The sequence below is a fragment of the Salvelinus fontinalis genome, chromosome 38 (assembly GCF_029448725.1).
Source record: "Salvelinus fontinalis isolate EN_2023a chromosome 38, ASM2944872v1, whole genome shotgun sequence".
NCBI lineage: Eukaryota > Metazoa > Chordata > Actinopteri > Salmoniformes > Salmonidae > Salvelinus > Salvelinus fontinalis.
The window spans coordinates 10810657-10835903 of record NC_074702.1 but is presented as its reverse complement, the minus strand read 5'-3'; the positions used below and the strand labels follow the sequence as shown (position 1 = coordinate 10835903).

Here is a 25247-nt window from a genome sequence, read left to right as displayed (position 1 = left end):
ACTGCACACTGCAGTCAGGGGCTTCTCATTCATGCAGCAAGAGCTCTGATAGGTTGGAGGACGTCCTCCGTTAGTTTTCATGATTACTGTGTAAGTCTATGGAAGACGGAAGCTAGCTGTCCTTCGGCTACACAATGGTGCTACCCTACAGAGTGGTGTTGAGGATACTGTAGACCTTCATTGCAAAACATTGTGTTTTAATAAATTATTTGGTGACGTGAATATATTTTGTATAGTTTTATCTAAAAATAAATTCACTGAGGAGGATGGTCCTCCCCTTCCTCTTCTGAGGAGCCTCCACTGGTACCCGTACCAAACATAACATATCATACTAAATGGAGTGTCTCGGATTTACATACAGAATAAGTAAAAATGCTCTGAGACCAGGTTGAATGGCCTGGGAATTTGCCAGGTTGTTTCAAAGTAGAGATGAAGTATCCTACAGATTAAGAATAAGGAAAGGAATAAAACATACATTTCTTTATACATTGTCCACCAGATGGCGAGATTGGCCCTTTTTTGTAAGTGCTTCTTGAATGTTTCCTGATACTGGCTACATTAACCTATTTAATCCCATCGGTCACAATAGTGACCGTAAAAAACTTTTCAGTTATAAGGCTCTAAATCTTTTACTGAATGACGTATCAATGCATTTACAGCAAATATTGAAATAATAAAGGGTCTCAAGGAAAGATGTGTAGTGTCACATGTTTAGTGTAAATTGTCACATGACCAGAGCTGTTTACTTCCTGGTTGCACCATGAGAAGAGGATGGCTGCATCAAAGCTCCCAAACAAAAGGTCAGTAAAGTATGTTAACATAAAGATAGGACAAAGATTTTTGGTACACATCATCTTTAAGGTGTCTAGTATTGATACATGCATTTGCAATTACTCAACTTTGTTCAGTGTGGTCATAGAATGTGTAAACATGTTGATGGCAACAATAGTGACCCGTGGGATATCACAGTGCATCTAGGTATACACATACTGATACACATACATAGGTCTTGTTCTACCTAACTTTCTACTCTGTTCTTTGTTTTAGTTTCACTTTGAGTCAAGTTCGGGATATGTTGGATCTAGGTGACTGCCCAGACAAGGCATGCAACATTGCCGTTATCCCTCAAAATGAGAAAGATGCTGTCCTGAGTGATTGTGATAGCGATGGGTCAGATATGGACTATGGACAGGCCATTTGCCAGCCAGGCTGTTGAATGCATATGCTGAACCTATGCAAACAGATCATGACAGGAACAACGTTATCAGTGATGATGCCCTACCCCCCACGTCCTCCATTGTTGATAATAAAGAGCCAAGGGCCTCTACCCGCCAGAGGGTCCAGTCAGAAGAGCCAAGGGCCTCTACAAGCCATAGGAGTCAGTCAGAAGAGCCAAGGGAAAAGCTGCAGGTGGCCAAAAATAAAGATTGAGTGTTCAAACGATCGAAGAGGCCTGCCACCGCTGTGATTCCAAAACACATAGTATACAGCCCAAATATGCAAAAGTTTGGCACGAAACCACTGAGCCACGGAAGGAGGTCTTTACTGGCTGCTACTGTTGAAGATCAGGCAAGATATGACAAAGCTTCTCACTGGGCAATCAACACGATGTACCGATTCCAGAGAAGTCGTCATTGTGACAAACGTACTACCTATGCATGTGAGAAATGCAAAGCGCCACTGCACATTGAGTGCTTCAAGATATACCATGGACAGTAGAAAATAAGAGCGAATGGAATAAGGGCTGAAAAAGACAATAAAAGAAAAATAGAAAAGTCGATAAAGGGTGAGGAGAAGCAGTACAACGGACTCTAGGAAGAAAGGAAAAGTCTTTCAAAATGACTGAAATGTTTTTGGAAAAGAAGGTCAATTGATTCAAGACATACTGTATGACAGTAGGTCTGACTCATCACAGTTTAAAATAGTTATGCACAAACTAATCTTGCACTTGGTTCTGAAGCCTACCTCTATGATATATATATATAAATATATATATATAAAAGCACTCATTGTGCAGTGGCGCTTTTTATTTAAATAATTGTATTTTGTTCAGTGTAGGCCTCTACTTGAATGCATATTCTACAGGCTACCTCTATTCTAAATGTTACCTTTATGTTCAGTGTCTCTACTTGAATACATAATCTACAGGCTACCTCTATTCTAAATGTTACCTTTATGTTCAGTGTCTCTACTTGAATACATATTCTACAGGCTACCTCTATTCTAAACGTTACCTTTATGTTCAGTGTCTCTACTTGAATGCATATTCTACAGGCTACCTCTATTCTAAATGTTACCTTTATGTTCAGTGTCTCTACTTGAATGCATATTCTACAGGCTACCTCTATTCTAAATGTTACCTTTATGTTCAGTGTCTCTACTTGAATACATATTCTACAGGCTACCTCTATTCTAAACGTTACCTTTATGTTCAGTGTAGGCCTCTACTTGAATACATATTCTACAGGCTACCTCTATTCTAAATGTTACCTTTATGTTCAGTGTCGGCCTCTACTTGAATGCATATTCTACAGGCTACCTCTATTGTTACAGTTGTTACTGAATGTTGCACTAAAATGTCACATTGAAAATGTTACAATGAATATTGCAATAAAGTACAAGTTCAAAAGTTACAATAAAGTTACAATATTAATGTTTCAATACATGTTGCGCTAAAGTAACAGTGTTACAATGTATGTTACAATAAATTAACAATGTTGAAATACGCTGATGGTTGTTTTTTTGTCTTTGCTCTCAGTGTTCATATCGTGTTGTATAAGGGTTTTTGATGTGGTAAATAGTCACACTAGAACGGGGCATTCTGGAGGCAATGCTGGGGACTGCCAGTGACAGAGTTTTAAATGTGTTAATAACTGGGTTGGGATTTATAAGAACTTTGATAACTGCATAGGAGAAATATGTTAATTTAGTATACGTAACATTATCCCACCGGTCACAATTGTGACCGACCATAAAACACACTTTTTCACCTACTTTTCCATTAAAATTTCAAAAAAGAATGATTGATTACTTCAAAGGGTAACTAATGACACTTGATTTGGATATTTTCATCTCTGGGAAAAATTTGGGATTAAATGGGTTAATGCAGATAAATTAACCTTGAAATGTTGTATAGCCAAAAATATCTAGAGACGTAACAAGATATTTGCATATCATTTATTTATTGATATATCAAAAGTACATTTCCCAATGTTTTATTCTACTTCCTCAAATTTCTACAACATAGAAATACATGTATACAATCCTATGTACATATCTGTTGTGTTGACTGATGTATAACAATCTCATCTAAAGAAGTAAATTAGAAAATGTTGAATAACAGTCTGGTACCAAAGGACATGTTTGCCATAGGTGAAGCTGTGTAACAGTTTAACTTTACGTCCGTCCCCTCGCCCATACCCGGGCTCGAACCAGGGACCCTCTGCACACATCAACAACAGTCACCCACGAAGCGTCGTTACCCATCGCTCCACAAAAGCCGCGGCCCTTGCAGAGCAAGGGGAACCACTACTTCAAGTCTCAGAGCAAGTGACGTCACCGACTGCAAGGCTGCTAGCGCGCACCACCGCTACCTAGCTAGCCATTTCACATCGGTTAAGTATTTGCTGCCTTCAAAAACACAAGGCAACATATGAGTAACACATATAGTGATGACTTGGCCCTTTTGAGGAAGTGGGTTTCATACATTTAAAAAAATATATTTTGCAAGAGATTATCCAGTTCCTTGAAATTATAGTCATCAATTTATCAGGAAACCAAACAGCTTGAGAAACTGTTCACTGCTCACCTTCATATTATGCAGTCTTTGCTGCTCACACTAGAGGCAGATGGGGTTTCATGGTCACACTACTAGAGGCAGATGGGATAACATGGTCACACGAGAGGCAGATGGGATAACATGGTCACACTAGAGGCAGATGGGGTTAACATGGTCACACTACTAGAGGCAGATGGGTTAACATGGTCACACTAGAGGCAGATGGGGTTAACATGGTCACATGAGAGGAAGTTGTGGTTAACATGGTCAAACTACTAGAGGCAGATGGGTTAACATCGTCACACGAGAGGCAGATGTGGTTTTAACTTGGAAGGCTATGCGATTGGATGGACAGTAGAATCTCATGAACAAAAATTACAAGAAGCAAGCGAAAATAGGCTACTATTTAAAAAATGCCCTCCCTGAGAATGTGTTGTCTTTAAAAGCACCATAATTTTGAGCTATTACAGTAGGAGCAAGGCCACTATCAGGAAGCACCAGAGGAACGAATCACAACAAAATAACATTAATTTTTTCCTCACTTTGACACAATGTGCACATCTGTATTTCTTTCCCATTTGGTCATTTTCACAATCAACAATTTGTGTTCCTTCTTTTCAGCACCCACTAGTTCATGATTACCCGTCCCCCTTTTGTCTTGTATTCTCTCTTCAACTCTCTTTTTCTGTCAGTCTCCACATCCCCCGCTCCCTCTCTCTCTTTTTCCCTCTCTCCAGGCAATCACCAGGGCCGTGACGCACAGACCTTTCACGGTCGTCACTAGTTACCAGGGCCACAAAGTCATAATTATGGCTAGACCACGCCTATTTCTACAATTTCTCCTCTTCAAATCTGATTTTAAACCTAACCTTACCCCTAACCATACTGCTAACCTTATGCCTAACCCTAACCTTAAATTAAGACCAAAAAGCTAATATTTGTTTTCATGAATTTTCACATTAGAGCCAATTTTTACTTTGTGGCTGTGGTAACTAGTGACAACCACCTATAAAAAAAATGATATCTTTAAATGTATAACATACTACCTAAAAAAACAAAAACATAAACCTATTTATTTCTGCAACAACACAATCATTCATCAAAAATTGTAAGCACGCTAGTTACAGTGCCTCCTAAACATGACTGACATCGGGTAAAGAGGATAGGCTATCAGCTGATCATTGTGTTGATGATTGATGTAAATCTGATAGTTAACTAGCATTTTTTGTGATTCTCTTAAATAAAATAATAACTTCATAATATACTATAATATTCATACTCTTCTAACTCATGCTACGGTATATGGCTGGCTGGCTGGTGGCTTGTGTGGATATTTTAGTATATGGTGGTTAGCTAAAGTCTAGACTACCTGTGTTGCTGCTGCCCTGACACACATGTGCAACACCCGACTGATGAAGGGATGGAGTTGGGTCAGAGGGTCATAGAGCCTGAATGAAGCTGCTCCTCTCTATGCCTTCTGCCTCTCTGCTGCACGAAGGCTATGTAGGCCAAACCAAATATTGATGATGTAAATCAAATGTTATACTGCTGTGGCAGTACTGTTGATATTTAAACTAGGTAGCTTGCTACACAGACTCGACCGGTGACTGTATCTCACGCCATGCATGTTTGGATACCAGGCACACGCAAGCTCTGTACAGGGCAGACCAATGGAAGGGATGGGGAGGTGGTGAACTTGACAACTTTACGATGACTTGTGGGTTCAGAACAACAACAAAAAGGTGCTTGGGCACAGGTAGACCCCTCTCTGTGCACATGGTTGGCTCACGCCATGACAGAGAAGTGGGAGGTGTTCTCGCTCTCTGCTGAGCTGAAGGACCCAGTGGTCCTCCGTGCTCTCCTCTGTCCTCCCCATCCCTTCATCCCTGGATATAACCTCTGTCCCAGCAGCCCCTTACACATTCTGGTCAGCTCCCTCCTAAACTTCACCCCCACAAAGCAGTACAGCAGCGGGTTCAAGGCACAGTGTGACAGCCCCATGCTCTCAGACACCAGGATCCCGATGTCCACCGTGCGGCCAAACTGGCAGCCTCCACTAATCACGCCCAGCTTCTTCAGGCTTTCGGCCAATTGGAAGGAGTTGTAGGGCGCCCAGCAGAGCACAAACATGGACACCAGGCAGACGATGAGGTGAAGGGACTTCCTCTTCTGGCGGCGCGAGGCGTTGCAAAGGGAGCGGAAGATACGGATGTAGCAGTAGAGCATGACCAGCAGGGGCAGCCCAAAACCCAGCACCAAGTTGACTAGCGGCATCCCCACCTGCCACTGCACTGAGCTCTGGGTGAACACCGTCTGGCACACCAGCAGGCCCTGATGATCCCCCGAGCGCCCCACTTCCACCTTCTCCACCTGTCTAAAGGCGATGTCCACCCCACTCAGGCCCAAGCACACTGTCCAGATCAGGGCGCAGGCAATCTGTGCATGGCAGGTGTTGCGTTTCCAGCCGGTGCTGACGGCGTGGACGATGGCTAGGTAGCGGTCGAAGCTGATGCAGGCCAGGAATAGGATGCCGCTGTAGCGGTTCAGAGAGATCAGGGCTCCGGAAATCTTGCAGGCGGCCACGCCGAACACCCACTGGCGGGCCCACTGGACGGCGAACAGGGGCAGCGTGAGGGCCAGCAGGAGGTCGGACACGGCCAGGTGGAGCAGGAAGGTGTCGGTGAGGGAGAAGGAGCAGGTCCCACCTGTCTGAGAGGTGCGGTAGCGCATCAGCACACACAGCACCAGGATGTTACCCACCAGCGCCAGCACAAACACCAGGCTGTAGACCACAGGGGAGTAGCTCCGGGTGAAGTCCATGATGCCATCCTGGGTGCAGGGCACGCCACTGGATTGGCTACTGCCTGTTTCAGGTGAAAAGCTGTAACTGTCTTCATAGAACTGGAGACATAGGAGAGGAAAAGAGAGTGAGAGGAAGGAAAATTACCTAACTACAACAATGTTCTGGGTCCGTATGCATAAAGCATTCCCCCCTGCCCATATAATCTTTTTTATTATGATCTAAAAGGTAAAACTGATCCGAGATCAGCACTAATACTCCGAGACGCTTTATGGATACAGGCCCTGGATTCTCCTCATAGGACAGAACGCATTTGTATCTCTGACTAAACTCAAGATGATGCAGTTCTAAATTCATCCAGATGTGTGAACCTGTTACAGATCTTAATTTGATCTATATAGTCACAGCAAAATAGTCCTGAAGCGACCTGATATGAACATTTAGTCCATAATGGTGCTTGATCAGTGGTTAGGCTATTAGCTGGACAAAAGTAGTCTACATGAAAAGTAATGTTAATATAACCGTGTGTTAGTGTACTTCAGTGAATTTATGTAAATTCCAAAGCTTATCTGCGTTTCCTGTGGTGCAGGAAAAATCTTAGCAACAAAAGCATGATAAAATTAAGATCCTACACTAGTAGCTTCTATGATTTTGAACAATATTTTGAATGGCCTCAGACTCTCTAATCACTGTTTAAAAATTAAAGTATTCATGTACAGATTGTTTTTCATTGTCATATATTTTTTTATTCTGTTAATTTCTTGACTAACCATGTTGTTGTAAAATATAATTTCTTATTTGACTTATTTGGCTAATATTTTTTTTGTCTGCTACTCCCAATTATTTCTTGCAGCATCTATAACTCTTGTAGTCATAAAGAACAACATTCATCAGTATGTGGCATAACAAGACCGTTACTCACATAGTAATCTGTGGTTGCATTGACGTGATCCATTGTTACCAACGAAACAGCGGAACACCTGAAACACCTTCACAGACTCAGGATACTCTTCTCGTAGTCTCACCCGCGTTCCTCTCTTCTTTTGCCACTCCGAACCAAATAAAAAGGAGAAGTTAGCAATTCAGGAACCGAATCTTCTCATATTTTAGGCCAAGCACATCTATTCAAAGACAGCTGTGTCCAAAGGGGATTGTGACATATCGAAGGTAAAAAACGAAATGTATGTGGTTGACTCAACAGAGATAGACAGTGCATAACTAGAAAAACATTTCTCTGTCTATCTCTAGCTGTTATTCCTGGCTTATATTGGCGATATGTAGTACATTGCACATGTACACAGTGCCTTCGGAAAGTATTCAGACCCCTTCACTTTTTAAACATTTTGTTAAGTTACTGTAACGGCAGCCTTCCTTCTCTTCAAGAGAAGAGGAGGTGTAGCAGGGATAGGACCAACACGCAGCGTAGCCAGTGTTCAACATGTTTAATAAAACGAATAAACAGTGAACACTTGACACGATACAAAATAACAAATGTGGCAAACCGATACAGCCCTATCTGGTGCAGAGAAAACACAAAGACAGGAAACAACCACCCACAAACCCCAACACAAAACAAGCCACCTATATATGATTCCCAATCAGAGACAACACAAAACACCTGCCTCTGATTGGGAACCATATTAGGCCAAACACAGAAACAGACAAACTAGACACACAACATAGAATGCCCACCCAGCTCACGTCCTGACCAACACTAAAACAAGCAAAACACACAAGAACTATGGTCAGAACGTGACAGTTACAGCCTTGCTTTAAAATGGATTTTAAAAATCCTCAGCAATCTACACACAATACCTGTAACGATTATCGTACTCCTCCTCCTCCTCGGACGAGGAGAGGAGAGAGGGATCGGAAGACCAATGTGCAGCGAGGTATGATGACATTATTTATTTATTTAAAGACGAAGACGAACACGAAAAAACACTTGGAAAATTACAAAACAACAAAACGACGTAGACTGACCTAAAACATGAGAACTTACAAAATACACGAAGAACGCACGAAACAGGTACAGACTACAAACCAACGCTACAGTCCCGTGTGGTACTAACATACATACAGACACGGAAGACAAACCTGAACATACGAACTTACATAAAACGATGAACGAACGAAACAGTCCCGTATGGTGCAACAAACACTGACACAGGAAACAACCACCCACAACAAACAGTGTGAAAACACCTACCTTAATATGACTCTCAATCAGAGGAAATTAAAACCACCTGCCTCTAATTGAAAGCCATATTAGGTCACCCTTAAACAAACATAGAAACAGAAAACATAGACTGCCCACCCAAACTCACGTCCTGACCAACTAACACATACAAAAACTAACAGAAACAGGTCAGGAACGTGACAATACCCCATAATGACAAAGCAAAAACAGGTTTTTAGAAATGTTTGCAAATGTGTACAAAATAACAAATAGAAATACCTTATTTGCATAAGTATTCAGACCCTTTTCTATGAGACTCGAAATTGAGCTCAGGTGCATCCTGTTTCCATTGATCATCCTTGAGATGTTTTTACAACTTGACTGGAGTCTACCTGTAGTAAATTCAATTGATTGGACATGATTTGGAAAGGCACACACCTGTCTATATAAGGTCCCACAGTTGACAGTGCATGTAAGAGCAAAATCCAAGCCATGAGGTCGAAGGAATTGTCCGTAGAGCTCGGAGACAGGATTGTATGGAGGCACAGATCTGGGAAAGGGTACCAAAACATTTCTGCAGCATTGAAGGTCCCCAAGAACACAGTGGCCTCCACCAAACTTCTTCCACCAAGACTCTTCCTAGACCTGGCCGATCCGGCCAAACTGAGCAATTGGGGGAGAGGGCCTTGGTCAGAGAGGTGACCAAGAACCCGATGGTCACTCTGACAAGCTCCAGAGTTCCTCTGTAGAGATGGGGGAACCTTCCAGAAGGACAACCATCTCTGCAGCACTCCACCAATCAGGCCTTTATGGTAGTGGCCACTCTTAAGTAAAAGGTACATGACAGCCCGCTTGGAGTTTGCCAAATGGCATCAAAAGGAATCAGACCAAGAGAAAGAAGATTCTCTGTTCTGATGAAACCAAGATTGAACTCTTTGGCCTGAATACTATGTGTCACGCCTGGAGGAAACCTGTCACCATCCCTACGGTGAAGCATGGTGGTGGCAGATTCATGCTGTGGGGATATTTTTCAGCGGCATGAACTGGGAGACTAGTCAGGATCGAGGGAAAGATGAATGGAGCAAAGTACAAGGAGATCCTTGATAAAAACCTGGTCCAGAGCTCTCGGAACCACAGACTGGGGAGAAGGTTCACCTTCCAACAGGACAACAACCCTAAGCAAATAGCCAAGACAATGCAGGAGTGGCTTCAGGACAAGTCTCTGAATGTCCTTGAGTGGCCCAGCCAGAGCCCAGATGTGAACCCAATCGAACATCTCTGGAGAGACCTGAAAATAGTTGTGCAGCGACGCTCCACCTCCAACCTGACAGAGCTTGAGAAGATCTGCAGATAAGAATGGAAGAAACTCCCCAAATATAGGTGTGCCAAGCTTGTAGCGTCATACCCAAGAAGACTCAAGGCTGTAATCACTGCCAAAGGTGCTTCAACAAAGTACTGAGTAAAGGGTCTGAATCCTTATGTGAAGGCGATATACTGTATATATATATATAGTACCGAGATGAGATCCTCAGACCCCTTGTGAGACCATATGCTGACACATGCACATTTGTGGCCTGCTGGAGGTCATTTTGCAGGGCTCTGGCAGTGCTCCTACTTGCACAAAGGCGGAGGTAGCGGTCCTGCTGCTGGGTTGTTGCCCTCCTACGGCCTCCTCCACGTCTCCTGATGTACTGGCCTGTCTCCTGGTAGCGCCTCCATGCTCTGGACACTACGCTGACAGACACAGCAAACCTTTTTGCCATAGCTCGCATTGATGTGCATTTGCGTGTTGGCATGATGTAACGGTCGTCGGATGAATAAGGATCGGACCAAAGCGCAGTGTGGTAAGTGTTCATGATTATTTATTTAAACTGAACACTGAGACAAAATAACAAAATGGAACAACACGAAACAGTTCTGTCTGATGCAGACACAAAACAGAAAACAACTGCCCACAAAACACAGCTGTGAAAAAGCTTCCTAAGTATGATTCTCAATCAGAGACAACGATAGACAGCTGCCTCTGATTGAGAACCACACCCGGCCAAACACAAAGAAATACAAACATAGAAAATGAACATAGAATGCCCACCCAAATCACACCCTGATCAAACCAAAATAGAGACATAAAAAGCTCTCTCGGTCAGGGCGTGACAGTAACTGGGTAAAGATGGGGGGCGGCGTCCAGAACCAGAGCCGCCACTGAGGGTAGATGCCCACCTGGACCCTTCCCTATAAGTTCAGGTTTGCGGTCGGGAGTCCGCACCTTTGGGGGGAGGTACTGTCACGCCCTGACCTTAGTTGTATATGTTTTCTGTATTATTTTGGTCAGGTCAGGGTGTGACGTGGGTGGGTATGCGTGTTTTGTGTTGTCTAGGTTTTTTTGTAGATCTATGTTTTTTTTGTAAGTCTAGGTTATTGTAGGTCTATGGCGGCCTGAATTGGTTCCCAATCAGAGACAGCTGTTTATTGTTATCTCTGATTGGGGATCCTATTTAGGTTGCCATTTTCCATTTAGGTTTTGTGGGTTATTGTCCATGTATAGTTGCATGTCAGCACTCGGTTGATTAGCTTCACGTTCATTTTGTTTAAGTGCTCTTCGTTTAATTAAAAGAAGAATGTATTCAAATCACGCTGCGCCTTGGTCTCCTCACTACGACGAACGTGACACATGGAGAAGTAGAGTAGAGGCGCTTACAGACGTTGCACACATGGGGACTATTTTTAGTAGCCTAGGGCCCAGGAAAAATAGCCTTACATAAATGCACTTCATGCAATTCTAATTTAAATGACTGGAAATCTTTCCAAATCTTTTTTCATACCAAACAAATTATTGAAATGACAGGTTACTTTGACACTAACAAATCTGAGCTCAATAAAAACGACCTCACCTTGAATCCATTAATAGCCAGGGTTGGGTAGGTTACTTTCTAAATCTAATCCGTTACAATTACTACTTACCTGTCCAAAATTGTAAACAGTAACGTAACTTTTGACCTACCCCAAACTCAGTAATGCAATCTGATTATTAATCTAGTTACTTTTAGATGACTTTCCCCTTAAAGGAAAATTCCACCCAAAAAGTATTATTTTGGTATTTGTTTCATTAGTGCATTGTTAACATAGTCCCAAAATGTTTTGCTTGTCAGCAATCAAGTTTTCAAGACACTTAACTTTCAAAATACAGAAATCATCTCCGTATGATGCATTTTGCATCATATGACGCAAAACGCAGCATCACATGACACAAAATGCAGCATCATATGATGCTAAATGCATTATGCGGGGATGATTTCTTTATTATTATTTAACTCTAAGCAATACTTTTTTATTTATTTAATTTGTTCAGCCTAAATGCAACATTTATAAGCATGTTGTTGAAGTGCTGTTGTTGATGTGTTGTTGAAATGCTGAGCACTCCTGCCAGTGTCACGATCGTCTTCTTTAGAAAGAGTGGACCAAGGCGCAGCGTGTGCAAAATACATCTTCTCTTTATTTTGCAGAAGAACAAACAAAACAACAAAATGACGAACGTGAAGCTATAAATGACTAAGTGCAAACATGCAACATAGACTAGACATAGACAATTACCCACAAACAGCTAAAGCCTATGGCTGCCTTAAATATGGCTCCCAATCAGAGACAACAATAACCAGCTGTCTCTGATTGAGAATCAATTCAGGCAACCATAGACTTTCCTAGACACCTAGACTGAACACTAACCCATCTACTCTATTTAACCCCCTAAACCATACAACACCCTAGACAATACAAAAACACACAAACTTCCCCATGTCACACCCTGACCTAACTAAAATAATAATGAAAACAAAGATAACTAAGGCCAGGGTGTGACAGCCAGCCTGTAGCGTGTCACAAATGATTCTCAATTGATTTCTTAAAGGGCAGCTATAGCCTTGAAATAATAGTAATATAGCCTAAATAGTTCATTTTTGTTCCTTCTTAGACTACCTGGCTTGCTCCTGACTGATTTAGAGTTAGTATGTTGTTTAATATTCTGTTGAAATGTTGAATGTCAATTGAAAGTGACAGAATCACACTACTTCCCAAGCAAAGTAAATTTGTTCTTTCCTTGGCTATAGGCTGTAGCGCAGCCTCTGAATGTCATAGAGACAAACCAAAGATGTCCTACATGCATCGGAGTCACGTCTTTACGCAGTGTTTTACAGCTTGTTTCTAGCATAATTCATTGCAGACTAAAGTTTCATTATAGAATGTTGTAATATAATCAGGTCCATTTAATTTTACTCAAAACTTAAGCTAACAATAACTGTGTCTATGCTTTTAGCCATTTTCTTTTAGCCATTTTTTTTAGACATTTTTAGCCATTTTCTTTAACAAAAGCCATAATACCCTCACATACTCCCTTAATTCCATCCCTGGTTTTTAATTTAACACACCAAGCTCTTCACTGACACCAAGATATTTAAGGAGTGCATGTTGATTGAAGGAATTTGCTGACAAAATCTATGAATAGTAGACTATAACTGTGTCTGTCTAACAGGTAGGCCTACCTCTTATTTAGGCTCCAACACCAATCAAGAAATAGGCTCTAACACAAAGGCCTCTTGTTGTTAGTAGCTAAAGTCAAATTCAAATTAAGAATGTTCAAATGAATTAGACCTTCTCGAATTTGCCTAGTTTCAACACCCATGCACTGTCCATATCTGCAGCTGCCAATTCATAGTAATGTAAGTTATGTAAATTAATCAAATATGGCTTATTGTGAGGTCAATAACTCCAGTGGTGGAAAAAGTAGCCAATTGTCATACTTGAGTAAAAGTATAGATTCCTTAATAGAAAGTTACTCAAGTAAAAGTGAAAGTCAGCCAGTAAATACTACTTGAGTAAAAGTCGAAAAGTATTTGGTTTTAAATGTGCTTAAGTATCAAAAGTAAGAGTATAAATCCTTTAAAAATCTGTATTATTAATCAAATCAAATCAAAATGTATTTGTCACATGCACCGACTAAAACAGGTGCATACCTTACCGTGAAATGCTTACTTACAAACCCTTAATCAACAATGCAGTTTTAAGAAAAATAGAGTTAAGATCATATTTACTAAATAAACTAAAGTAACACAATTAAACAACAATAACGAGGCTACAGTATATACAGGGGGTACAGGTACCGAGTCAATGTGCTGGGGAACAGGTTCGTCGAGGTCATTGAGGTAATATGTACATGTAGGAAGGGGTAAAGGGGCAAAAAACATTTTCTTGTTTTTAAAATGTATGGATAGCTAGGGGCACACTCCAACATTCAGACATTTTTTACAAACGATGCATTTGAGTTTAGTGAGTCCGCCAGAGGCAGTAGGGATGACCACATGGTATCTTGATAAGTGCATGAATTTGACAAATTTCCTGTCCTGCTAAGCATTCAAATGTAATGACTACTTTTGGTTGTCATGGAAAATGTATGCAGTAAAAAGTACAATATTTTCTTTAGGAATGTAGTGAAGTAAATATAAATAGTGAAGTACAGATAACTAAAAAAACTACTTAAGCAGTACTTTAAAGTATTTTTACTTAAGTACTTTACACCACTGAATATCTCTGATAAAAATGTATATTATGGGCAATGTTTTTATTCAAATCAATTATAGCAGTAGCAAGCTTACCGCTGGTCCTCCTCATCTTCACCCTCTCTCTCAGTAGGCCTAATCCACACACAGATACAGAATGTTTTGGACAAATACAAAATTATTTTCAGAAGAAGCCTTTGACTCGCCTCCTGAAGTGCCACCGTACACAGCACAGTCATTGGTTAGGCAGCACAAAAGGGTTCACATCAGCAAGAGCAGGGCAGGCCGGGGCTCATGATTGGGAACACCTATCCATTGCAATGTGTAATGCAGTATAGCCTAGTTTTATATACACTATCCCAGTAGCGCATAAACTCGGGAAGGAAGTACATTTTCTTAGAAATACAACTTTTCCCAGTGCTTCTCCGAGCATCCTCTTCGTATAGTCTAGGCCTAAAGTCTATAGAATAGGCTATGGATCATTTTATTGAGACCACACTAGGCGCACTTGATATTGCTTGCCCAGCAGAGAATCTGGGATGAGGAGAATCATCGGGCAGACATCAAGATACAATAATAAGCAACTCATTCTCAAACCCTGAGCAATATGACATTTAAATGACAAATTACATGACCCTCCCCTGGACTAAATACCAATATACTAAACTCTCACCCAGACTGAAATTGAAAAAGTATGACCCTCCCCAATTCTCCTCCGGTAAGAATTGTGTCAATTTAGACCGCTCCCTTAGTGCAGAATTGAAACCTTATTTGGTGTTACGAGTTCTGTTTACTGCAGAATTGGAACCCTTTATTTTAGTGTCGTTGTCAAGTGTCAATGTGCAGCGGTTAGGACGGAGTCAGGCGCAGGACACAGAACTGAGTAAAAGACGTACTTTATTCGAAAAGAAACAACAAAATTTCCACGCAGGGAAAACACACCAGCTCACAGAAGTCTTGAACACTAAACAAAGAACAAACACGCACAAAACCATGTGGGAACTAGAGGGTTAAATAGGGAATAAATTATAACGTAATGGGAACCAGGTGTGTACAATCAAGACAAAACAAATGGAAAAATAAACATACATCGGTGGCAGCTAGAAAGCCGGTGACGACGACCGCCGAACGCCGCTCGAACAAGGAGAGGCACCAACTTCGGCGGAAGTCGTGACAGTCGTTTCCTCTTGAAAACCCCTGAACCCTATCAGAGTTTGAAGAGTTAGAAAATGTTATTAAAGTGTCACTCCACAAAGATACATCAATTGACTCTACAAAATACACATATTGCGGACCTCTCAAAGAGTTCTGGGACAAACCAGAAGTACAGTACTAACTTCAACATGATAAGAGACATGCCATACAACATTTTATCTGGAATGACAAAAAGTCTCATTAAACTCTATTCACAATATTTCTATACATAAATGAACTGCCTCCAGCCTGCCTAACTTTAATACTCAAAATTATATTAAAAAAAAGTTTCCCTAGACATGTTTTTGAAGTAAAATAAAATAAAAAAGGCTGTCATTTTCAGTATCTGCACCTGTATAAATTTGAAAGTGCAGTCACACTTTGGGTACAGTAGCCAAAATATGTCATATGAAAATTATAATGCTGCAATAGCATACACAAAATCACGCAGAGCAAGTACAGCTTTGTTTTCCTCCACCAAGTAGAAACGTGTTGAAGAATGGACTGAGCCAATACTCACAACATAGGAAGTTAGAGGTCCAGTGGTGACATCAGATGTTATTCAAATGAATAAAATATGTTATAAAATTTAATGAAAAACGATGTAGCATACGCCAATACATTAAATACCGTAAATAGTCACTTAATGAAAACTCCCAAGGACATGGGGAAGCATCAGGAAGCCAGCAATTGTATGGTGGCCTGTTACCATCCAACTTGTGTCGTTATGTCTTCATCCAAGACAATGTTCATTCTCTCCACAATGTCTTTGAGGACTGCTTGCTTTGAATTGTTCCTTAGCTGTTGGTTGCACTCCGTTCTTCCTATTTTGGCTCTACCCATATCCAATAACTTCACCGCCGGAGTGCCAGCATGTCTGTGAAAGTATCTGGGAGTACGTGTTGAGTTAGGGAGTAGCTCAAAGTCTTGAACAAAAAGGGGTGTTCCTCTGGTATTTCATCTTTATTTTCACATGTTAAGTAACTCTCTCCATTGTCTGAATGTTTCCTCAAGAATACTTTCTAGCTTGTTCAAATCCCTCTCAAATCAAATCAAATTTGATTGGTCACATACACATGGTTAGCAGATGTTAATGCGAGTGTAGCGAAATGCTTGTGCTTTTGGTTCTGACCATGCAGTCATATCTAACAAGTAATCTAACAATTTCACAACAACTACCTTATACACACAAGTGTAAAGGAATGAATAAGAATATGTACACATAAATATATGGATGAGCGATGGCCAAACGACATAGGCAAGATGCAGTAGATGGTATAGAGTACAGTATATACATATGAGATGAGTAATGTAGGGTATGTAAACATTATATAAAGTGGCATTGTTTAAAGTGACTAGTGATACATTTATTACATACAATTTTTTATTATTAAGTGGCTAGAGATTTGAGTCAGTATGTTGGCAGCAGCCACTCAATGTTAGTGATGGCTGTTTAACAGTCTGATGGCTTTGAGATAAGCTGTTTTTCAGTCTCGGTCTCAGCTTTGATGCACCTGTACTGACCTTGCCTTCTGGATGATAGCGGGGTGAACAGGCAGTGGCTTGGGTGGTTGTTGTCCATGATGATCTTTTTGGCCTTCCTGTGACATCGGGTGGTGTAGGTGTCCTGGAGGGCAGGAAGTTTGGCCCCGGTGATGCGTTGTGCAGACCTCACTACTCTCTGGAGAGCCTTACGGTTGTGGGCAGAGCAGTTGCTGAAACAGGCGGTGATACAGCCCGACAGGATGCTCTCGATTGTGCATCTGTAAAAGTTTGTGAGTGTTTTTGGTGACAATCCAAATTTCTTCAGCCTCCTGAGGTTGAAGAGGCGCTGTTGCGCCTTCTTCACCACACTATCTGTGTGGGTGGACCGTTTCAGTTTGTCAGTGATGTGTACGCCGAGGAACTTAAAACTTTCCACCTCTTCCACTACTGTCCCGTCGATGTGGATAGGGGGGTGCTCCCTCTGCTGTTTCCTGAATCATCTCCTTTGTTTCATCTCCTTTGTTTTGTCCACAATCACCTCCTTTGTTTTGTTGACGTTGAGCGTGAGGTTATTTTCCTGACACCACACTCCGAGGGCCCTCACCTCCTCCCTGTAGGCTGTCTCGTCGTTGTTGGTAATCAAGCCTACCACTGTCGCCTGCAAACTTGATGATTGAGTTGGAGGCTTGCATGGCCACTCAGTCATGGGTGAACAGGGAGTACAGGAGAGGGCTGAGAATGCACCCTTGTGGGGCCCCAGTGTTGAGGATCAGCGGGGTGGAGATGTTGTTTCCTACCCTCACCAACTGGGGGCGTCCCGTCAGAAAGTCCAGGACCCAGTTGCACAGGGTGGGATCGAGACCCAGGGTGTCGAGCTTAATGATGAATTTGGAGGGTACTATGGTGTTAAATGCTGAGCTGTAGTTGATGAACAGCATTTTTACATAGGTATTCCTCTTGTCCAGATGGGTAAGGGCAGTGTGCAGTGTGATTGCGTCGTCTGTGGACCTATTGAAGCGGAAAGCAAATTGGAGTGGGTCTAGGGTGTCAGGTAGGGTGGCGATGATATGATCTTTGACTAGTCTCTCAAAGCACTTCATGATGACGGAAGTGAGTGCTTCGGGGCGATAGTCGTTTAGCTCAGTTACCTTAGCGTTCATGGGAACAGGAACAATGGTGGCCCTCTTGAAGCATGTGGGAACAGCAGACTGTGATAGGGATTGATTGAATATGTCCGCAAAGACACCAGCCAGCTGGTCTGCGCATGCTCTGAGGACGCGGCTAGGGATGCCGTCTGGGCCGGCAGCCTTGCAAGGGTTAACATGTTTAAATGTTTTACTCACGTTGGCTGCGATGAAGGAGAGCACGCAGGTTTTGGTAGCGGGCCATGTCTGTTGCACTGTATTGTCCTCAAAGCGAGCAAAGAAGCTGTTTAGTTTGTCTGGGAGCAAGACATCAGGGTCCGCAACGGGGCTGGTTTTCTTCGTGTAGTCCGTGATTGACTGTAGACCTTGCCACATACCTCTCGTGTCTAAGCCGTTGAATTGCGACTCTACTTTGTCTCTATACTGACGCTTAGCTTGTTTGATTGCCTTGCGGAGAAAATAGCTACACTGTATTCGGTCATGTTTCTGGTCGCCTTGCCCTGATTAAAAGCAGTGGTTCGCGCTTTCAGTTTTGCACGAATGCTGCCATCAATCCACGGTTTCTGGTTGGGGAAGGTTTTAATAGTTGCCGTGGGTACATCACCACCGATGCACTTGCTAATAAACTCGGTCACCGAATCAGCGTATACATCAATGTTGTTTTTCGCCGCTATCCGGAACATATCCCAGTCCACGTGATCGAAGCAATCTTGAAGCATGGAATAAGATTGGTCGGACCAGCGTTGAACAGACCTGAGCACGGGCGTTTCCTGTTTTAGTTTCTGTCTATAGGTTGGGAGCAACAAAATGGAGTCGTGGTCAGATTTGCAGAAAGAAGGGTGAGGGAGGGCTTTGTATGCATCGCAGAAGTTAGAGTAACAATGATCCAGGATTTTGCCAGTCCGGGTCGCGCATTCAATATGCTGATAAAATTTAGGGAGCCTTGTTTTCAGATTAGCCTGGTTAAAATCCCCAGCTACAATGAATGCAGCGTCGGCATATGTGGTTGTCAGTTTACATAGAGTCCAATGAAGTTCTTTCAGGGCCGTCAAGGTGTCTGCTTGGGGGGGATACTACTGTGATTATAATCGAAGAGAATTCTCTTGGTAGATAATGCGGTCGGCATTTGATTGTAAGAAATTCTAGGTCAGGTGAACAAAAGGATTTGAGGTCCTGTATGTTGTTATGATCACACCACGACTCGTTAATCATAAGGCATACACCCCCGCCCTTCTTCTTACCAGAGAGATGTTTGTTTCTGTCGGTGCGATGTGTGAAGAAACCAGGTGGCTGTACCAACTCTGATAACGTATCCCGAGTGAGCCATGTTTCCGTGAAGCAGAGAATGTTGCAATCTCTGATGTCTCTCTGGAAGGCAACCCTTGCTCGGATTTCGTCTACCTTGTTGTCAAGAGACTGGACTTTGGCAAGTAGTATACTCGGGAGCAGTGGGCGATGTGCCCATCTAAGGAGCCTGACCAGAAGACCGCTCTGGCTGCCCCTTCTGCAGCGCCGTTGTTTTGGGTCGCCTGCTGGGATCCGATCCATTGTCCTGGGTGGTGGACCAAACAGAGGATCCGCTTTGGGAAAGTCATATTCCTGGTCATAATGTTGGTAAGTTGACGTTGCTCTTATATCCAATAGTTCCTCCCGGCTGTATGTAATAAGACTTATGATTTCCTGGGGTAACAGTGTAAGAAATAATACATAAAAAAACAAAATACTGCATAGTTTCCTAAGAACGCGAAGCGAGGCGGCCATCTCTGTTGGCGCCCTCTATCTTCCTAATTTCTTCTTTCATTAGTGATACTTCATCTGATGGGACCTGGCATGGCGGTGACTCCAAGTTCACACTGGTTGGAGAGTCAGTCCCCCCTTTGCTTTTGTTGTCTGGGACTCTCCCTCACCCCCTGCTGCTCTTCTCCTAAAATGTGGGACTATGCCTCACCGTCTGTTCTTAGGTTTTGATTTCCAATTGATTGGACATGATTTGGAAAGACACACACCTGTTTATATAATGTCCCACATTTGACAGTGCATGTAAGAGCAAAAACCAAGCCATGAGGTCGAAGGAGTTGTCTGTTGAGCTCCGAGACAGGATTGTGTCGCTGCACAGATCTGGGGAAGGGTACCAAAACATTTCTTTAGCATTGAAGGTCCCCAAGAACACAGTGGCCTCCACCAAACTTCTTCCATTCTTAAATTAAAGACGTTTGGAACCACCAAGGCTCTTCCTAGAGCTGGCCGCCTGGCCAAACTGAGCAATCAGGGGAGAAGGGCCTTGGTCAGGGAGGTGACCAAGAACCCAATGGTGACTCTGATAGAGCTCTAGAGTTCCTCTGTGGAAATGGGAGAACCTTCTCTGCAGCACTCCACCAATCAGGCGTGAATGTGTGAGTGGCCAGACGGAAGCCATTCCTCAGTAAAAGACAGACGACAGCCCGCTTGGAGTTTAACAAAAGGCACCTAAAGACTCTCAGACCATGATAAACAAGATTCTCTCGTCTGATGAAACCACGATTGAACTCTTTGGCCTGAATGCCAAGCGTCATGTCTGAAGGAAACCTGGCACCATCCCTACGGTGAAGAATGGTGATGGCAGCATCATGCTGTGGTGTTGTTTGTCAGCGGCAGGGACTGGGAGACTAGTCAGGATCGAGGCAAAGATGAACGGAATAAAGTACAGAGAGATCCTTGTTGAAAACCTGCTCTTGAGCGCTCAGGACCTCAAACTGGGGTGAAGGTTCACCTTCCAACAGGACAACGACCCTAAGCAAACAGCCAAGACAACGCAGGACTGGCTTTAGGACAAGTTTCTGAATGTTCTTGAGTGGCCCAGCCAGAACCCGGACTTGAACCCGATTGAAAATCTCTGGAGAGACCTGAAAATAGCTGTGCAGCATAGCTCTCCATCTAACCTGACAGAGTTTGAGAGGATCTCAGAAAGGATCTCTCTGCTTCTACATCTGCATTGCTTGCTGTTTGGTGTTTTAGGCTGGGTTTCTGTATAGCACTTTGTGACATCGGCTGATGTAAAAAGGGCTTTATAAATACATTTGATTGATTGATCTACAGAGTAGAATGGGAGAAACTCCCCAAATACAGGTGTGCCAAGCTTGTAGCGTCATACCCAAGAAGACTCGAGTCTGTAATTGCTGCCAAAGGTGCTTCAACAACGTACTGAGTATAGGGTCTGAATATGTAAAAGTAATATTTGTTTTTTTATTTTTAATACATTTGCCAACATTTCTCAAAAACGTTTTTTGCTTTGTCATTATGTCATTGTGTGTAGATTGATGAGGAAAAAAACAATTTAATCAATATTGGAATAAGGCTGAATCAAAATGTGGAAAAAGTAAAGGGATCTGAATACTTTCTGAAGGCATTGCATCTCATGCTGTCTGGTCAAAAATAATATGACATTGTGGCTGCCCGTAGCATTGAATGCGATGGAAGCCACCGAGCATTTGGCCACCCTTGATTTAAAAAAAGTATAAAATTATAGCCAATCAGCATTGAGCTAAACTGAGTGAGCACCAAAAGAAAAAGTGTCAAGAGTAGCCAGTTTGGATTAGGCTTCAAACCAATCATATTAAAAGCAAAACGTCATTGATAGAAAAAACTTGAATTGTTGCATCTCCTTTTGTCGTTGTTCTCTGGTGGCTAGCTAGCTAGCTAAAATGGTTCCTTTTCTAAATTAGACATGGATGGAGATTTGGACTTGTGGTTTTACTCCATTCTCCATACTGGCCAATGATTATAACGCTGATTCTGATCCAACCGTAAATTCATACATTGTGCCCCTGGCCTGAGAGGATGGAAGTTCAACATGTAGGCTAGCTAGATGTAGTAGGATAATGTTGACTAGCTGGCTCATTGTTGATCATGAAAGGAAGTTAGGCTAGCGATCAAGCATTTTAGCTAGGTAGCCTAAGACAACAAAAACTAAAAGCGTGTACTGTATGACAAAGTCATAGACCGTTTCGTCAACATGAAATAGAGGAGGATGGCATTGGCGTGTCTCTACCAGTAGGATAAGTCAACATGTTTTTTCTACTTGCACCCCCCCATCTTTTAGTTGTCACTGTATTAGACTAAGCATACTGTAGGTGATTTGATGATGTTGAAATGTTGAAGTTAATATGGCGCTGGAATAATGTAGGCAGCTCCTTTGCGACTTGCGGTAACTCTCTGTGGGTTTTAAATCAATAGTTGTTTAGCAGTCTGAAAATGTCAGAAACATTAACTTGCTTGACCATGCTGTAGGTCATGTAACGGTTTGTTAAATGCAATATGCTTTGTGGACTTCACCGACAGATGTAGCTCTCCGGTTTTGTGATGAAACAATGGTGTGGTTTAACAATGGTGTGGCCACTGTGTCTCCTTATTGTCTCGGCCTTAGGCCTATATATCACAGTGGAAAGGCATATGAACTAGCGGGTTATAGGGCAAACAAACACACAGGTTGTGATATAGATTTTTTTCTAGCTTGGCTTCCCCAGTGGTTTTATCCACACACTGCTATTGATGGCACTGCTCATGCTAAACTGCCTTTTGGCCATTAGAGAACTCTATCCATCTCTTTGGCTTAGCTCATTGACTTCAATAGAACCAGAAATAAAATGAGGGAGTGGCATGGCACTTCCTCATCATAATTGCGCCCTTCTCTACACATTTGGGGTGGATAATAGCATTGAAGTTAGAAAGATGGTCCAGTAGCCGAAAGGTGTATGGTTTGCATCCTGGTGCATAAAAATGGTTGTGTCCTTGAGCAAGGCACATAATCCCAATTTCAGTTAATAATGGCTATGACCCCACTCTGTAGGAGCAGGATATGCAATAAAACACATTTCTAAATTCACATATCACCTATATTTTTGATTGTAACATAGTTTATAATCTCACAATGGGCCTGCCAACTGTAGCCTATATAGTAATTAGACTACAATTGGAAAATGTTTTAGTTCCCAGTGTCCTTAAAGTGTTAACATATTTGTGAAAATTGTGGGAAAATATAACAGCTCTGTATCTAAATCTTATTAGATTTTTTTTGTGTAGAATATTTATAAAAAAAATCAGTAAACAATCAATAGTTAGCTGTAAACTATTTGTATTTCACCATTTGATTATATGAGTGACACAGTATGCCAAAGCATTCTTTTTGTTTTGATGCTGATTTTTACATACACAGAAACACAAAAAGTGTTGTCACAACTACACTCTTAAAAGCACCAACACTCAGGTTGAAGAACCACTTTGGGTGATTCAGAGTAGTTCAATTCATTTTCTAAAACGCTTTCTCTGTATCCTAACACTTACCATTCAAACAACCTCCAAACACCAGAGCTCAGCTTAGGTAAACTACTTTACGGTGTTTTAAGTATTTCTGTTTTTACAATGTAGGCCTATGACATGTTTTTACATAAAAATAAAAAAATCAGCACAATTTACTCTAGATTAAGCAATAAAAGCCCCACTCGTGGTCTTCTTAAATTAAAGTTATTTTTGACAGTATGGAGCACAACATCAGGAACTCCCTCAAACTTGTTTTCCAAAGGCTGGGATCCGCACTAGGCAGCTGCTGTAAGAGTAGTTGCATTTTTCACTGACTGTCACTGGTCGCAAAAACATTGTTTGAAACAAAACAATTCTTGATAGGCAGCTTAAACTTCTTCAATTCAACCATTATTGTGTTAAAATACACATATAGTCTAAATTTGTGAAAAGCCATCCACAACAACCATAATCTGTAAAGTGCAAAAAGCTAAATGAGAGCAGAAGTGTGATTCACATCAATGCGCTATGTAGATATCAATAAGCAATATCCGTATCGCCCGTGGCTACACCACTGCTGTCGTCTTTACCTCCAAGCGTTTATTCAAGTTGGATCATGTTTGGATACCAACAGCAGTCACACCATTGGAAGACATACAACAGCTTGGACTGTAGCCTACAAGCCTATTCCTGCTCTTTTCCCGCATCCTTCAAACCCATTTGGTGTGTCATCATAGTGGTCTCCAACTTGTGGTCAGACTCGCTCAGGCTGAACAAATTTAAACTTGTGCCTCTTTCCAATGCTGATTTGAATGTCATTGAGAAAACAGAAAGGTGTCAAAAGAACATTTTGCGAACATCCTTTCTGAATTTAAAAGGAATCCTAGAAGTAGGCCTAATCGATTGACAAATTGATTGACAAAGTCATGAACATTTTGATAATTTGAATAAACCCCCTTTGGGCTGTGATAAAAAATATGCCTCCTGGTCAAAATGACCTCAGTGGGTAGTATGAGATTTAATTGTGAAGATGATTGTTTTCTTGACAGTTACCACACAAATGTCAATGGCCAGGGAGACCCCATATATTTTTTGTCATTCTCACTCAGATATCATATTAACATGGCATAAGTCATGGCAAAATGTGTAGAATTTAAAGGAAATTCTCTTTAAAACCGCAAAAATGTCTCTCCACCCCATGACAAAATGTGTAGAATTGCATAAAATTACCTTTAAAACAGATTTTTTTCCCCTGTTCCATGGGAAAATTGCATGAATTTTGCCACAAAACGTCAAAACAATTATCTTCACCCCATGGCAAAATGTGTAGAATTGCAGTAAATAAACTTTCAAACTTACATTTGTCTACCAACCATCAAGAGTGGGACCCCTAAAATGTTTTTGCCACGATGTGGGTGGCCCCCCAACCAAATCTCCCTTAGGGCCCACAAAAGGCTCCCCAAAATGCCCTGTCAGTAGTGATGCTGCCCTGATAATTTGTTCAATTTCTGATTTTGGATGGGGCCGTTTGAGTCTGTTAATGGCAATCGCTCTTGCATTAGATTAGTACAGAACTGCTGGTCTTGATTATCATCACCCAGTCTATGTATTTTTTAAGAGAGTGTACACAACACAAACCTTGGCTTGTACATGCATCATTAAACACACAAACACGTTCTGCGTTGTTCGTGTGTTCGTAGTTCGTTCTGCATTGTGTACTTTTAATTAGGACACTGCCACAACGGGAGGTCTGCTGGTTGGATTATTTTTATTTGCCCTGCACACAAAGAGACAACACACAATATTTTAGCCCTTGGCGCAGCCACAGGTCTCAGGCACCTTG

At 41.9% G+C, this 25247-nt stretch overlaps 1 protein-coding gene and 1 long non-coding RNA gene across 2 annotated transcripts; one reads left to right on the top strand and one right to left on the bottom strand.

Moving 5' to 3' along the window:
• Window positions 1–703: 703 nt before the first annotated feature.
• Window positions 704–2726, top strand: LOC129837418 (uncharacterized). The gene is made up of 2 exons (XR_008756712.1): window positions 704–800; window positions 1048–2726. It is a non-coding gene; the product is annotated as an uncharacterized LOC129837418 (long non-coding RNA).
• Window positions 2727–3212: 486 nt separating this feature from the next.
• Window positions 3213–7606, bottom strand: LOC129837968 (C-X-C chemokine receptor type 3-2-like). Its single transcript, XM_055904571.1, has 2 exons — window positions 7501–7606; window positions 3213–6679 (listed from the first exon to the last, which is right to left on the bottom strand). The coding sequence occupies exons 1-2, from the start codon at window positions 7531–7533 to the stop codon at window positions 5564–5566; spliced, it is 1149 nt and encodes a 382-aa protein (XP_055760546.1). The 5' UTR covers window positions 7534–7606; the 3' UTR covers window positions 3213–5563.
• Between the last annotated feature and the right edge of the window lie 17641 nt (window positions 7607–25247).

What these genes read in the sequence shown, in the direction of transcription:
- LOC129837968 (XM_055904571.1), bottom strand. Translation starts at nt 7,533, where the DNA reads ATGGATCACGTCAATGCAACCACAGATTACTAT. An exon ending in ATGCAACCACAGATTACTAT is followed by an intron (nt 6,680 to 7,500) that starts GTGAGTAACGGT and finishes CTATGTCTCCAG; the next exon opens with TTCTATGAAGACAGTTACAG.